Source organism: Xiphias gladius, chromosome 15, assembly GCF_016859285.1.
Source record: "Xiphias gladius isolate SHS-SW01 ecotype Sanya breed wild chromosome 15, ASM1685928v1, whole genome shotgun sequence".
Classification (NCBI taxonomy): Eukaryota; Metazoa; Chordata; class Actinopteri; order Istiophoriformes; family Xiphiidae; genus Xiphias; species Xiphias gladius.
In genome coordinates this window covers 2,588,347-2,604,013 of record NC_053414.1, presented here as the reverse complement: position 1 = coordinate 2,604,013, position 15,667 = coordinate 2,588,347, and the positions used below count along the sequence as shown (strand labels likewise).

General features: G+C 43.2%; 1 protein-coding gene and 1 pseudogene across 1 annotated transcript; both read left to right on the top strand.

Moving 5' to 3' along the window:
• The first annotated feature begins 1,374 nt into the window (after nt 1–1,374).
• On the top strand, nt 1,375–5,330 carry LOC120799617 (annotated as a pseudogene).
• A 444-nt stretch (nt 5,331–5,774) lies between these two features.
• Nucleotides 5,775–11,453, top strand: LOC120799619 (ras-related protein ORAB-1). Its single transcript, XM_040144844.1, has 6 exons — nt 5,775–5,965; nt 8,465–8,537; nt 8,692–8,787; nt 8,901–8,996; nt 10,900–11,031; nt 11,145–11,453. The coding sequence occupies exons 1-6, from the start codon at nt 5,952–5,954 to the stop codon at nt 11,340–11,342; spliced, it is 609 nt and encodes a 202-aa protein (XP_040000778.1). The 5' UTR covers nt 5,775–5,951; the 3' UTR covers nt 11,343–11,453.
• The last annotated feature ends 4,214 nt before the right edge of the window (nt 11,454–15,667 follow it).

Here is a 15,667-nt window from a genome sequence, read left to right as displayed (position 1 = left end):
ACACTAATAAATCTGGTTTTATCTTTCTTTTAAGTTCATGAAATAAAATTAACAGCACATGTCGAATGTTTAGTCTGACGCAGCTAATTTAGTTTCATCATTTAAGTCAACCTTGTCATATTTTGACCTTTTTTTTTAATTTCAAGGTTGCTTCTTTTGCTCAGAGTTTTGTTTTCTAATATGTACTGGTGCTCTCCTCCTCTGCTGAACCTATAAGAAGAGATACCAAGCTGAATTTGTATCTTTCATTTGACTTGTAATTGTTTATATCTATAACCAATTTTTTTTTTTAAGTACAATTCAGTTTTCATGACTTTGAAATGTGCTCGGTCACATCAATATATTACAATACTACAAATGATCAAATTAAACATGCTACGTGCATTCTGTGTGATTCTCCTCATAAAAATGTACTTTTATACCAAGTCAAATATCACTCTGCTAAAGCCAAGAGAGATTATTTTATCTTCTGCCTTCTGACTTTGACATGATGCCTGTTTTAGAGACACGGCTTCCCTGCTTAACTCACTGTATAATATTCTCTTTCAATTTGAAAGTCTGCCATTACTAACCAATGAGCTGATAAAGTCTATACACAATATAAAATAAACTCTTACTGCAAATTCCAAAACCTGACCACTAAGGACAAGACAGGATATATTGAAAAGCTCGCTAAAGATTACCAAGATAAAACAATTATTTTGGTAGCATTCAACCTGATTTGTGCTGTAATTATTGAACTGCCAACAAAATAAGCCATTTCAGCTACACCACACAGGTTGCTCAGTAGAAGCCCATGATGCCCCTGATACCCAGTGCGATGCAACTTTCCCGAAAATGGCCATATGATAGACACGCTCCTTGGGAATATACATGTCTGTTTGGGGCTATTGGACACAGGCTCTAGGATGTCATCTGCGAGCTACACCATTGTACAGCTTCGGCATTTGGTTGCCAAAAAATGAAATTAATCTTGGGCCAAAAATATGTCACAAATCATGTCCAAATCTGAGGGAGGCAACAAAATATCAGCGCCAGAGCTGCAGTAAGAAGAGGAGTGACAGCAAAAAGAGAAGGAGAAGGCATTTGCTTTCTCGGAAATGAGGCTCTCAGAGAACCATTCCTCTCCTGATATGCTCGGCCCACAACAGGCTACACCAATCAAATCCATCTGCTGCTGTTAAAGTTTGGATGAGGGCCACTGTGGGTTAGGTTTTGCCACTCGTTCACAAAGGAAGTGTGATTAGTATGCAGCCTGACAGGAAAGTCCGCCTGAGAGGGTTTGTCACTGGTATAAACGTCACAGCTAAGGGAGGCATGGTTCAGCTAAAATACCTCCAATGAAACTGAAAGGTTAGCAGAGCAGCAGTAGAGCTGTAAAGTTACGCTGAGTCTCTCGGCTTTTCTCTAAAGAAAGTTCAACTTTTAGAGTTCATCAGGCCTTTTTCCACAACATAACAGAATCTCTGGCGAACACTAGTGAGTACCACCGATAATACTTACAATTTAAAAACGTTTAAAAAATGTCTGCCACACTGGGGAGATCCCTGCAAATTTTACATATGTCCTTTACTTCAGTAAACGTATGGGGCAAACCAAATAATTAGCTATAATTAGTTTAAAAAAATGAATTGGGAGATCCTCAATGCTACAGACTTTCTTCACGTTTTTATGTTGGTATGTTTCCTCTGTCAAGCAGCTGCGAGAAACTTTGGATGTGCACATCCTTCCCCTTTTCTGCTTCCCCTCAAAGACCAGCATTGACACTAAAGTCAGCCGTACTCAGAGAGCAGCTTCTTGTGACCTGAATGATTCAGTCAGTTCGTTACCCCTGCTATTCAGATGCACCAGTGCTTGTTAACACAGTCCTCTAGATGTGCTTTTCCATTGTTCCTGTGCAAAATTCAGTCAAAAGAATGTCAGTCATGATACAGATAGTCCCTAGCTTTCCAATGCCAGCGCAGTCACTGTGTCTCTGTCACTCCTACCACCAAAGTTGTCAAGTGGGTGCAGGGAACGTGTGAGTTCCACCTGCCACCTGCTGTCGTGATGCATAATAACATTTACATGTCTAGTTTTTGAATTTCCGGAAAAATATACTGTCTTACATTTGGGCCAATTTGATAAATAAATAACAATGTGCTACTGACTGTAGCATTGATTTTTTCTACATTTCGTGAGGCCGTTAAATGTTGTTAAGAACACAATACAGCTTGTCAAGGACTTGAAACCCAAACTTAAGGCTTTAGGATTTCAATTAGGACTCTCTGTCTTGACTTGAGACCAGCGTCTCAAGATTTGAGCCTTCCTAGTATATTTCAAAACAGCTACTTAGTCCCACTTCTTTTAGTCACTACTCTGGCTCAGTTCTTTATCTTTAGCTAGCTTTTCTTTAGTTAGCTCCTTTAAACCGGTGGTTGTTTTCTACTGGTGGCTTTTCATATTCTCCCGATAAGTCAGCGAATATTCACCTCTAAAAAACATTTTATCAAATAAGAAATAAGAATTATGTTACTTTTTTCACACTTTCACTTTTGTTCTCAGTGTGAAGATATGGCTGGTGCAAACCTTCTACTGTCTGAAGATCAGTTTCTGTGCTCCATCTGTCTGGATGTGTTCACTGACTGGTTGCTCAGTTCAGACATGAAGCTCAACAGAAAGCCGGCAGCGGCAGCGGCAGCTCAGAGCAACAAGTTGCCAAACCAGCAGATGTTCCCTGTGACGTCTGCACTGGAACCAAACTGAAGGCCCTGAAGTCCTGCCTGGTGTGTCTGACCTCCTACTGTGAGACTCACCTGGAGCCTCATCTGACTCTGTCAGGCCTGAAAAGACATCAGCTGATCCACCCCGTGGAGAACCTGGAAGACAGGATGTGTACGAAGCACGATAAACCTCTGGAGCTGTTCTGTAAGACCGACCAGATGTGTGTCTGCTTGATGTGCTCTGTTTTAGATCACAAGACACATGAGTTTGTTCCTCTGAAAGAAGAATATGAAGGAAGGAAGGCAGAGCTGGGGAAGACTGAGGCTGAAATTCAGCAGATGATCCTGAAGAGACGACTGAAGATCCAGGAGATCAAACACTCAGTGAAGATCAGTAAAGATGATGCAGACAGAGAGAAAGCAGAAGGTGTTCAGGTCTTCACTGCTCTGAAGGAGTCTGTTGACAGAAGCCTGAACGAGCTGAAGGAGATCGAAGAGAAACAGAAAACGACGGAGAAACGGGCTGAAGATTTCATCAGAGATCTGGAACAGGAAATCTCTGAGCTGATGAAGAGAAGCACTGAGGTGGAGCAGCTCTCACGCTCTGAAGACCACCTCCACCTCCTCCAACACTTCCCATCCCTGAAAGCTGCTCCACCCACCAAGGACTGGACAGAGGTCAGAGTCCGTCTACCGTCACATCGGGAGACTGTGGTGAGAACTGTGGCTCAGCTGGAGGAGACGCTCGGTAAAGAGAAGAAGAAGCTGTTTGAGGCTGAGCTGAAGAGGGTCCAGCAGTATGCAGTGGATGTGACTCTTGATCCTGATACAGCACATCCTGGTCTCATCCTTTCTGATGATGGGAAACAAGTAAATGATAGTTATGTGAGGAAAATGCTCCCAGACAACCCAGAGAGGTTTTCTCCTGGTCCATGTGTCTTAGGAAAGCAGAGTTTCTCCTCAGGCAGGTTTTACTACGAGGTTCAGGTTAAAGGAAAGACTGGCTGGATTTTAGGAGTGGCCAGAGAGTCGATCAACAGGAAAGAAAACATTGTTCTTACACCTGAGGATGGATACTGGACTATGAGTTTGAGGAACTTAAATGAGTACAAAGCTCCTACTGGCCCTGGTGTCTTTTACCATGTGAAATAGAGGCCAAAAAGGGTGGTGGTGTTTGTGGATTATGAGGGGGGTCTGGTCTTCTTCTATGACGTAGATTAGGCTGCGCTCATCTGCTCCTTCACTGAGAAACTCTACCTGTACCTTGGTCCTTGTCCTAATGATGGTGGTAAAAACTCTGCCCCTCTGATCATCTGTCCAGTAAATTGCACTTAATAGAGCAGTTTTTAATGTTGCATGAAAGCAGTATTAAGTGTTAAGAACATATTCACTGGTGATACCCAGTGTATTTTGTCTTTTTTCCAATTCTTATTGATTTAGTTTTGGTATTAAATCATGTTTATCTTTAATTTATCCCACTGTTACAACACACAAGTTTCTCCGTCCTGATCATTTAACCTCTGCATCCCTTTGGGACCCACTAATGTGTCTGGAAGTGAGTTAAAATGTGTAAAATGACAGATATTTTCAATGCTCCCTTTGTATGTGAAGGTGCAGATCCAGAAATGACGGGGTCCCGGGTTGAGGAAGAATGCCAAAACATCTTGAAATACATTTCCACCTAAACAAGACTCCATTAAAGGTGTTGAGGTTGAAAATGTATACATACAATGATTTAATTGTCCAATCAGTGTACAAAGAAGTTTGGATTTTGACATAGGAAACTGTGATTTTCAAACTGTGTTTCTCACATTAATTTTACTTTATATGTTTTTATAAAAAACATATAAAGTAAATAAATAGGCCCCAAATATGTTGACTTTAAAACCCCACTAATTAGTATTCTTGTATTAATTGAATTGTCCATATAAGAAAGATGAATGACTCTGTTTTTGCTTATAGTAGTGAATGATGACATGAGCAAATGATGAGAAACATCACAGACTCTGCAGCCTTTTAGCCTTTTCTAGCCCCTAGTTTCGGTTTTGCGGCACATTGACTGTCTCAAGTGTTTCCAGCAGCAGAGGGCAGCTGTTTTCTGATTGTTCTGTTGGCTTCACACTCACGTATGGGATAGCTGGTCACATCGACTGTGATTGCTGTGGGGCATTGGTAAGATGCTGTAACTCCACTGATGACCCCCCTATTTTGAGAACGAGTTTTCCTGTAAATGGTGCAGAGTTAACTGAAGAAGCCTCTTGGATGAGAGGTGAAACGTCTTCAAATGTCCACAACCAAGGTCCAGTCCCCCTTGATTCTACCCTTCTCGGAGAGTTTAATTTGAATGGCTCTTTTTTTGCCTTCTTACACCTCGTCTCTGGTGATGCTGAACATCTAACGTGCCGCAAAACGGCTGCACATTCCTGTATATCCCCCAGTGGTGGAATGTAACTAAGGACATTTTCTCAAGTACTGTACTTAAGTATAAATTTGAGTTACTTGCACTTTACTTCAGTATTTCCATTTAGTGCAGCTTCATACTTCTACTGCGCTCAGGGCCGCCTCTGGACGTTTTAGTGCCCTAAGCGAGACGTCTGCTGGCGCCACTGAGGGGTCGGATTTTTTCATTAGAACTTTTAAGGACAATTAAAATCATTTTCCGATACTTTATCATTTCAAATTTGACTTTGTTCACCTTTTTCTGTGTCATGACATCAACATCATCTATCAATTAATTCTTTCCATGCACACTAATCCCAGGTATGTAGTATGCTGGTTTTAACCCCGTCCAGGATACGATATAGAACATAACCTGATTATTCGTGGACTGTCTCTTACGTCCGTCCTGACCGTGATTTATGATACGATATTGACTTGTTTGTGATCATTTCAGTGATTTTTTCTGATAATACGGCCAAACCTACTTTTACTAGAGTAACGGCTCTGAATACTTCTGTCACTACTCACATCACCACCTGCCACATGAAGTTTTACGCCCAGACGCCGTGTGACGCCCGTTGCCACAAGACTACACTACCCATGATTCCTGTCCTCTGGTATTTCCTGGTAGGTAGCGCTGACAGCCATATTTGATTCGATTATGCTGTTGTGGCTGCGACAACTAGTTTAACCAGTTCTCAACAAAAACGGTGTTTTTTTTTTTCTCCAGTACGAGGCGGATTTAAGCTTCACCCGCAACCAACTCCAGCTGCATTCACAGTAACGACAGTTTATAACCTGTAGTCAACGATGAATCCCGAATAGTAAGTGGGACTCTTGATGTCGCTTGTGACAGGTCCGGCTGAGCTGTCAGCTTAGCCGGGGAGCTAAGCTAGGCTAACGTTAGCCGTCCGGGCGGACCGGTACAAGATGAACGTCAGCTGCTTTGTCTTCGGTGCTCGGTTAGCGGTAGCCTGTGCGCACCGTCAACTGACAGCGTTGATTTTCACTACCAGACTCGAGTCTGTCAGCATTTTCCGATCAATAAAACGCCGATTAAAGCGACCGATTGTTGGTTTTTGGTCCGGAGTGTGTGTTAGCTGACTGACAGCAAGTTCTGTGGAGGTAGCTTCAGAAGCTAGGAGGCTAACTACGTAGCACAGCCGGAGGATCCGGTCGTTGAGATAGCTATTCGGTTAGAGCCATGTAGTGGCGGATTTCTGGCTCAGGACACAGCCCTGTCGGCAAACACGAAGCTGACCGACATGTCTGAACCGACTCGAGGAGATTTAACGTTAAATTCGGCGTCATTTATCAGCCGCAAACAGGAAGTTACGACATTCGCTCGCGATGGAGAGTTAGGTAATGTCAGGCTGCTACTGCACCGCAGGGCTGAAACTACCGTACTTCGCCATCACGGCCCGATATGCTGATTATTGTTTCGATTAACCGGTCAGTCGTTTAGTCCATAACATGTCAGGAGTATTGAGGAGAAAGCTCAGCCCAGGATGACGCCTTCATCCCCCCCAGAGTTTCACCCTACTGTCATTAGGGCCGGACTGATTAGTCAGTTACTCCATTAGTCGACAGAGAGTTGATCAGCAACTATTCAGAAAATCGGTTATTTGTCGCAGTCAAATGTTTTACTTAAAATGCCAAACATAAGGATTTTCAGTATTTCTCTCTTTTTATATAATTGCAAGCCGAGTATTTTGGGGTTTTAGTCTGTTAATTGGAGTAAGAGGGAGACATCTGAAGACATCACATCGTTGTCTGGGAAACTTCTGAGAAACTGTCTGAGAATTTTTTGCTATTTTCTGACATTTCAAAGACCAAACAATTGATCGATAAATCGAGAAGACGATCGGCAAATTAATTTATAACGAAAACAATGGGTAATTGCAGTGCTAAATGGTATAAAACAAAAACAAGCTCCAAATGTTCACATTTGAGAAGCTGGAGCCAGAGTGTGTTTCTTAATAAATGTCATAATTATTGTCAATACTGTGGCTTTATTTCTCTTCGATTGACTAATTGATCAAGTTAAGGCTGCAACTAATGATTATTGTCGTGATCGTTTGGTCTACAACATATCAGGAAATAGTGAGAAAATGCTCCCCACAGCTTCCCAGAGTCCAAGATGATGTCTTGAAATATCCAAATGTCCAAAACCTAAGAATATTCACTTTACTGTGATATATGACAACAAATCCGCCCACTGCAGAAGCTGAAACCTGAGTATTGGTTTATTTTTTCACTGCTTTTGTTATACGTCTAAAAGATTTAATCAGTATATTGTCTAACTGATTAATCAACTAAATGTTTAGACATAACTTCACTGTTTAGCCTGTCCTGTTGTTGAACCGTAACGGGATTATAACCAACTAGTATCTTATTGTTTATTTTCCCATTATGTTTTGGTGAGTTTATTCATTGTGGAATTATTCTTTTTAGTGATGAAATGATGAGTCGACTGAGAGAAAATTAATTATCAGTAGTTCCGTGTTAGTTCTAGTGTCTAATCATTCAACGCATTTATTAAGCAAAACGACCAAACATCCTCTGGTTTCAATTTTCTCAGGTGTTAGCATTTGCTGCCTTTTTTCGCTATTTTAACATTGGTGTACAATGAATACTTTTGGGTTTTTGGAAGTATTCGATATTTGACTTCAGCTTGAGCTCTGGGAAAGTGTAATAGTCATTAATCAATAATAAAAGGAATTGTGAGTGGCAGCCTCGATTCTGTTCACTGGGACTGAGTATTTTTTCATAACGATACCACTACCTGAGTCTTAGAACCTAAAAACGTAGCAAAGCTTTTTTCAATACTTTACATTGCTGAAAAATTATACAACCCACTCAAAACTATCAATACAATAATAAAAAACAATTTCGATTATAAAATAAATTATTTAAATCAGTGAATAACTTGTAAGAGAAAACATAAACACACGTTAAGAAAAGGTTTAGAAACTGGAAATAACAATGTCTTGGAGCCACTTTAATTTCTTCAGTTTGCTTGTTTTGTCCGGCCAGTAGCCCAGAAGTTAAAGATCTGAATTTACTGCCACAAATGACAGAGAAAAGAATCAAATCTTCACGTTTGAGAAGCTGAAACCAGAGATTATTTGGCATTTCTGCTTGAAAAATGGCTGAAACGATTAGTCAGTTATCAGACTAGTTGCCAATTAATTGTGCCCATCGACTAATCATTGCAGCTTTAATTACGTCTGACAAGTCTGATGTGATGTTGGTGTAGTGCCTTGCATGTGTTGTAACAATTGTTTAGTGTTAATGTGGTTTTTCCTCCTCCGTCCTCACAGTGACTATTTATTCAAACTGCTCCTGATCGGGGATTCTGGTGTCGGAAAGTCTTGTCTCCTTCTCCGGTTTGCAGTAAGTGTCTGTCTTGAAGCCACTGTTACATAACAGGATGTTGTGTTTTTTCCCTGTCAGCCCTGTGAGGGTTGATAGTGCTGCAGGTATCATATCTGCCACCCAGACCCACCTGTGTGTGTGTGTGTGTGTGTTTGTGTGTGTTTTATCCTAGGATGACACGTACACAGAGAGCTATATTAGTACCATTGGTGTGGACTTCAAGATCAGGACCATCGAGCTGGATGGAAAGACCATAAAGCTTCAGATTGTAAGGAGGACGGAATAGCAGGGCTGTAAACGGATAAGCAGTGATAGGTGGTGATGTACTGTGGATTGTGTTTGTGTCAGCTTGGACTGACGAGCTCTGCTTTGCTTTAACAGTGGGACACGGCTGGTCAGGAACGGTTCCGCACCATCACTTCCAGTTACTACAGAGGAGCTCACGGCATTATAGTAGTTTACGATGTGACAGATCAGGTCAGTGCTTCCCCAGGACAAACGGGCTTTTTATTCACGGTGGAGGGCGCTCAGTGACATCTTCAAGATTTGGATGTCTCTCAATACTGGGGTGAATTCCACTCAGGCTTCAGATGCTTTCAACAGCTGGTCCTTTCAAAAGTACAACGCCTACTCATCATGCAGTCATACAGTGATGAAGATTTAATATGCTTTAATAAGATAGGTGAAAAATATCTCGAGGCTACTGTTGATGCCGATGTTGAAAGCTGAATCAGCACAGGGCTTCAGATCAGAGCCGTCACACTCACTGTTTCTCAGTTAAGAGGTTAAATCTCACACCTGGTCGCTTCCTCTTAAACTACTCCTTTATTGTTGCCGTATATTGAAGGTGAGTGAGGACGGTGGGGGACAGAAAATATGAAGGGAAGACGCAGCAGCAAATAATAACAGGCCAATACACATGTTATGGAAGAAAGTAACTTGTCAGCCAAAGTGATGAAAGTTTCCAAAGAATAGTTTGACCCCAGCAACTCTAACCCAAATGATCCAACAGTCAGATTGTCTGTTATTGCCTCCGGTCACAGCATGAGCAGAGACTGAGGCTGGTATTAACTATGTGACCTGCACAGTCTCAGCTCCTTGCCTCAGTTTCCACAGTGCAGGACGGTGGTTTACTGCAGTCATGGAAATGGACAGCATCCATTTCAGTTAATTCACTCATGCACTGTATTAAACACTTCCAGAACTGCTACTGACAAAAACGCTCTGATTATAAAGGCAGTTAAAAGCTCACAGCATCTGTTTTTAACCTGCGTCGGTCATTAACGCCTTCTCTGTCTCCAACTCTCACACAAAGAACAGGAAGACCATTCGTTACTTACTTTTCTTAGATAGTTAAAATATCCAGTGTTCATTTTCTTTGTGGGACCTGCTGTTCACTAACACACTCTTAACTAACAATAATTAGTGCTGCAGTGTCCGGCTCCACCTTAGCGGCACGTGACTGGTGAAAGAAACTACAATCAATGAAATAACCAATCAGAGCCACAGAACAGGCCAGATAAAGATACAAAAATGATTTAAAAAAAAAAAAAAAAAAAAAATAGGAGTTACATCATAAATCTAAATAGAGATTTATGAGTCGAGGAGAGTGAACAGTAAGTAGAAACAGCTCTGCAATAATTTGACATAAGGAAAGCCATGTACACTACAGTACCCTGGGCCAGTGTCCAGAACTGTGCTGACCAAGTCAGCTGACAAATAGTGATAATATGTCAGACATTAGTTTTTTTAACATAAACCCACATTTTTAGTGAGAGTGATTGTGACCAAGAGCAGTGGTGAGCAGGACATTTTACCGCGTGACAAACAAACTCCGTACCGAAGACGCTGTTTGTAGAAGACCTCCATCATCTGCGCTGACATACAGGATACGGTGACGCTCATATCTGTGATAACTTAACATGGGCTGTTCCATTTATCAGTGAGGCTCTAAGAAACGTATTAAAGGCGCCCTGGGTTTTTGCTTTCACCTAAACGCACTGTGTGCGTCACTGACAGACATGTTGGCTTCATTTCCTCCTTCATAAAACATCTGCACAGCTGATTTCTTTGTGTGCAAACAAAACTAGGACACACTCGCTTTCACCCTAAAACATCGAGGATGTTGTACAGTCCTGGAAATGGTTTTGAAAAATTCAGGGACTTAATGGGTTGTTTTTTTGTTTTTTTTTGATGTCGTAACTTATTAATTACAAATCGTTTGTGTGTCACATTACTGCTGAGCATTTTTCAAAGCGGTTTCATTTCATTTCAGCACAGTACGAAAATCTGTGAAACATTCAACCGAACGGTTGAAACGGTTTCTTCAAGCACGTGTCAGTGTTAACGGTTGCTGCTGTCTTCTGTCCCCGGTCCTCAGGAGTCCTTCAATAATGTCAAACAGTGGCTACAGGAGATCGACCGCTACGCCAGCGAGAACGTCAACAAGCTGCTAGTAGGCAACAAGTGCGATCTCACAACGAAGAAAGTTGTGGATTACACCACAGCTAAGGTGAGTGGAGTTCACGGTAACGCGGCAGCACTTAGCAGCCGTTCTGGGGCTGGGGACAGTCTTCCTCAGCAGACAGAGGGGACAGGAGCTTATATTTGCTCTCCCTTCTCCAGGAATTTGCAGACAACTTGGGGATCCCCTTCCTGGAGACCAGCGCCAAGAGCGCCACCAACGTGGAGCAAGCCTTCATGACCATGGCGGCCGAGATCAAGAAGAGGATGGGCCCCGGGGCCACGGCCGGTGCCTCGGAGAAGTCCAACGTCAAGATCCAGAGCAAGCCAGTCAACACCTCGTCCGGAGGCTGCTGCTGAGACCCGAAAACCGCCACGACCTGAATCCACCCCTGAGCCCACGACCAGTCTCAATGTTACCATGCTCCACAGGGAAAAACAACTAGAGGGAGGGAGAGAGGGAGGGAGAGAGGGAGGGAGGGAGGGAGGGAGGGAGGGAGGGAGGGAAAGACAGGAGGAAGACTTTGAGTGGACCGGTTTGTAATTGCAGCTACAACACCAGATTCCTACCCCACCCAAGTCAGCAATAGGACGGTAAGCCCATCCATACCCACAGAACACACTGGGCGTTTCATTTTTCTTACTTTACCAAAACACACTCATACTGGAAAAACAACATGTACACAATTTTTAACAGTGTGTGGAGTTAACCAATGAAAGAAAACACGAGCATACGGCTTTTCTTCTTCGTTTGTTTCGTTCTCTTTGCCCTGCTCTCCCTTTGAGTTTGTTAAACGAGTCACTTTTCTAAAACTGAAAAATAAACACAAAGTAGTCCCGACTTAGCTGTGATAACAGCTTGACTTTGGCCTGAATCTCCTCAGACTTGATGTGAATTGGTAAGCCCTTCGAATGAAGCACATGCTTAAACCAGCATCACTCATGTTAGAACCGATGCCGCGCTCTCTCAGTCGCATCTGGAACGCAGTCGTGAAGCGAGCGGCTTCCTGCCCAAGCTACACCCAGGAAACACTCCGATAACGTCGCCTGCTCCAGCTTCACCGTGTCGCCCCTGAAAACCATGTGCCAGTGCCTTTGTGGCAGGAGATCTACATGACATTACGCCTTCGGTGCTCTCGTGTTGTCGGCGTATTCTTCTCACGTGCCCACAGTCGGGATTTCTTAAAGAACCCACTTTGTATGATAGCAGTCAACATTCCTGTATATATTTGTGTTAGGCTCCGTGTGTGCTCTGCTGGCATTCATGATACTATAAGCATGTGCTACATTGGGAGACGTGACGTCGGCCGTGTGTATTTCTCTGCTAATGTTTCTCAACCAACAGCACAACCGCAACAGGAGAAATGAAATCACCATCCCTGCTCCCCAGTAATCTATAAACTGTATATATTTATACATAAATGTAAGAAGTGATTTGCAAATTGTGTAGAGAAGCAAGTGAAGCGAATGACATGATACATAGCTGGAATTAGTCATCTCGGCACGTGATTTGTGGCTGCGGACATAACATTTTTGTGGCACAATGTCTACTATTAAAACAATGAAGGAGATCTTTGATAACTGCTGGTCCTGACGGTGTGTTTTTTTTCCTTCTACACACTTGTTGTCTGCTCTCAGTTCGACCTTTGTTCGGGTCGCTTTCCCAGCGCGCCGTAAGCTGCGAGGAACGACGATCTTTGGCCCAGATTTCTCAGGCTGCAGTGAAGGCCGCCCTTGTGTTTTCACTGAGCCTCAGACCTGAATGCAACACTCGGTGGCCGCTGGATTGGGACGGGGTATCTGAAAGGTCTTGAAAAGTATCTAAAACAACTGATTTCGGTTTCCTCGGAAAAGGTTTTTGAAAGTTTCCAGTTTCATTTCCAAAGGTCTTAAATATTTTTTCAAGCCTGCTGCAGGTAGCAACATTAGCTATTAAACTCTGCGGCCCTGTTGTTCCTGACCTCTGACCTTCTGTACAATTCATATCTGGACCTTAAATTCATTCATTTTTAAATGGCTCATCCATCCCTCCATTTATTCATCTCTATTTTGCTGCTCATCCAGGTCATGTTTAATGTAGAGGGGCAACAATTGGTCGATTCATCGATTCATCGATCGACAGAAAATGTACCTGCAACTATTAGATAATCAAATAATTGTTTTAGTCGTTTTTAAAAAGCCAAACCTTTGCTGATTTTATGTTTTTCTATGATATAAACTGAATCGATGTGAATCAGTTTGGGGCTGTTGGTCGGACAAAACAAGATATTTAAAGACGTCTCCTTGGGATGTGAGAAATTAGGACAAAATTAATCGAGTAGTTACTAAAAACTAACGAGTGACAGACACACACGCGTGTTTGACCTCCACAAATATAGTCTGAGGCAGAGAGGCCTCTTCAGATCAGCGACGGAGTTTCGCGGAGCAGATCGAGGATTTTTCTTTTCCTGTGAACATGGCAACTCCAGAACAACACTCAGTAGAAACTTCTTACTCTCTCCGCAGGTGCCCCAGATGGACTAGGTGGTCTGATTAGATCGTGGAGCACCTTGCTGCAGGAATTTGCATATTGATAAAGTTAAACTTTTTCTCTTTTTAAACTCCTGTTTGGTTGACCAGCTGCTGCTACTGAGAGCACACGAATTCTTAAGGTATTCCAAGTGCCTGTTGTTTGTGTTGCTAAGGTTATATTCTACTGGAAACATTCCTGGGATACATTATCAAGGGCATGCAGGTGAGTGTGTATATGTAACATGAGATAAAAATCAACCTCAAGAATTGGGCACTCCCGTCGCTAATGAGATACTGTGCAGGTCACTGACGTGGCCGCCGGCACATTTCTGTGGCTCGTCAGTCCCTGAGATCTGCCAGTTAAAGGCGACTGGCCCCACCGTCACTGTGAGGCGGGAAATCTCAGTCGAAACTCTTCTCCCGTGTGGTCGCTCCGTGGAGGAATGAGCTGCCTAATGCAGTCCAACCAGCCGAGTCTATTTCTGTCTCCACAAATGGCATAAAGAGAGTCCCGGCTCAACCGGCATGCCGTTCCTCTCTCTCTCAGAAAAAGAAAAAAGACCTCTCTTTTCCCTCACGCTGATGTCTACTTCATGTTACCGGTTTCGGTCTTTCAGGAGTCAAAATGAAAAACCTGCTCATGAAAAGCAACAAGAGGTGAAACTTGAGCCGTTGGAATAAGTCACAGGCCCACTGGAGTTTATGTCAGACAGCTGAACTTCACAATACATGCAGCACAGAAGGTTTGTCCTGCTTCTCTTACACTGGTGTCGCGGTATGAAGGCGTTTCTGCAGTGATCCTATAGAGAAGCAAAGATCAGAGACGCGCAGTTCTCTTTCAGTGAACTGCATGAGAATAGACCTGAACAAATCTGAAGCAATCCTTTCACAGGTCGGACTTCAAAACTGAGGAGCTAAAAATGTGTGTCCCGTATTAACACAAAAGTACATCGCCCACCTCCCCCGGGCGGTGTTACACGAAGTTACAGCCTCCCACCAGCAGAGGTCGGTGTTGGCTTCCTGTGTACTAGCCTGTAATGCAGCAGCTGCTGAGGGTCACGGTCCCTCTCGGGTCGGCTGCAGTCGTGGCCACGTTTTAGCCGTCAGACATGTTTTTTATATCAGTCGGTCCAACTTTATTTATATAGCAGCCTTTATAACGGACCAGCGAGGTCACGAGAAGACAGTACAAATGTAAAACCGTCAGACTGGAGAAAAAATGACAAGAAATACAATTATCAAGATGAGATAAAACCAATGAACACGATTTAAAAAATAATCATTTTAAAAATGGCTCGGAGCACAAAAGGTGCCTCACCAAACGTTTTCTCCTGCACTTTAAAACAGCTGAAATACTCAAAGTATTAGAGGATGCGAGGGTCCTGGTTCAGAGACTGAAAAGAAATTTAACATCCCAAACTGACAGGCAGGTAGCGTAAGGAGTTTCCTTCCTTCGGGACCTGGTCAGCAGCAGAGTCCCGAATCACCTGTACCTGAGTGACAACCTTTTCAATTCAGTTCTATTCTATTTTATTTATATAGCACCAAATCATAGACCGGACTCTTTATAGTTATATTATACAGTTATATAGGTGCAGAAACACCTGCAGAGAGCGACAGGAGGAGAGAAGAGAGAGACGAGGAAGAACAAAACTACGGGAGAGAGAAGAAGCCAAGTTTTGTTCGGACCAGACAGGAGAGCGTTACAGTTGTCAGACCTGCAGGATTTACAGGGTACGCATCAGTCTCCCTGTGTCGCCCGGACAGAGGAAAACCGTCACGTCGGGTCAAGGTTGACTTTCCTCAGACACATCTTTAACTCCCTGTGAGCTGTTTTTACTTTCGGCTGACAGAGGAGACAGACGCGAAATACAGCGAGAGAGCAGCAAAGGTCCAAAGCCAGAGTCAGTCAGGGGACACCGAGAGTACTTAGACCCCCGGGAGGCTACGGGGACGCCCCCTCCGACAGCCTTTCGTTCTCCAACTTGTCTGAGTAGAAGAAGATGGCGGTTTCTCGGTTGCCATGGCGATGGCCCTGTTGACACGCAGGCTCAGTCGTTCTGAGGATTTCATTCATAGTCTGCATCCATCAGCCTGAGAGCGTCTCCGCAAGCTCTAGAGAGAATAATAAAGTTTATTGGAGAATACAAAGAGCTCAGAGAGGAAAACATACC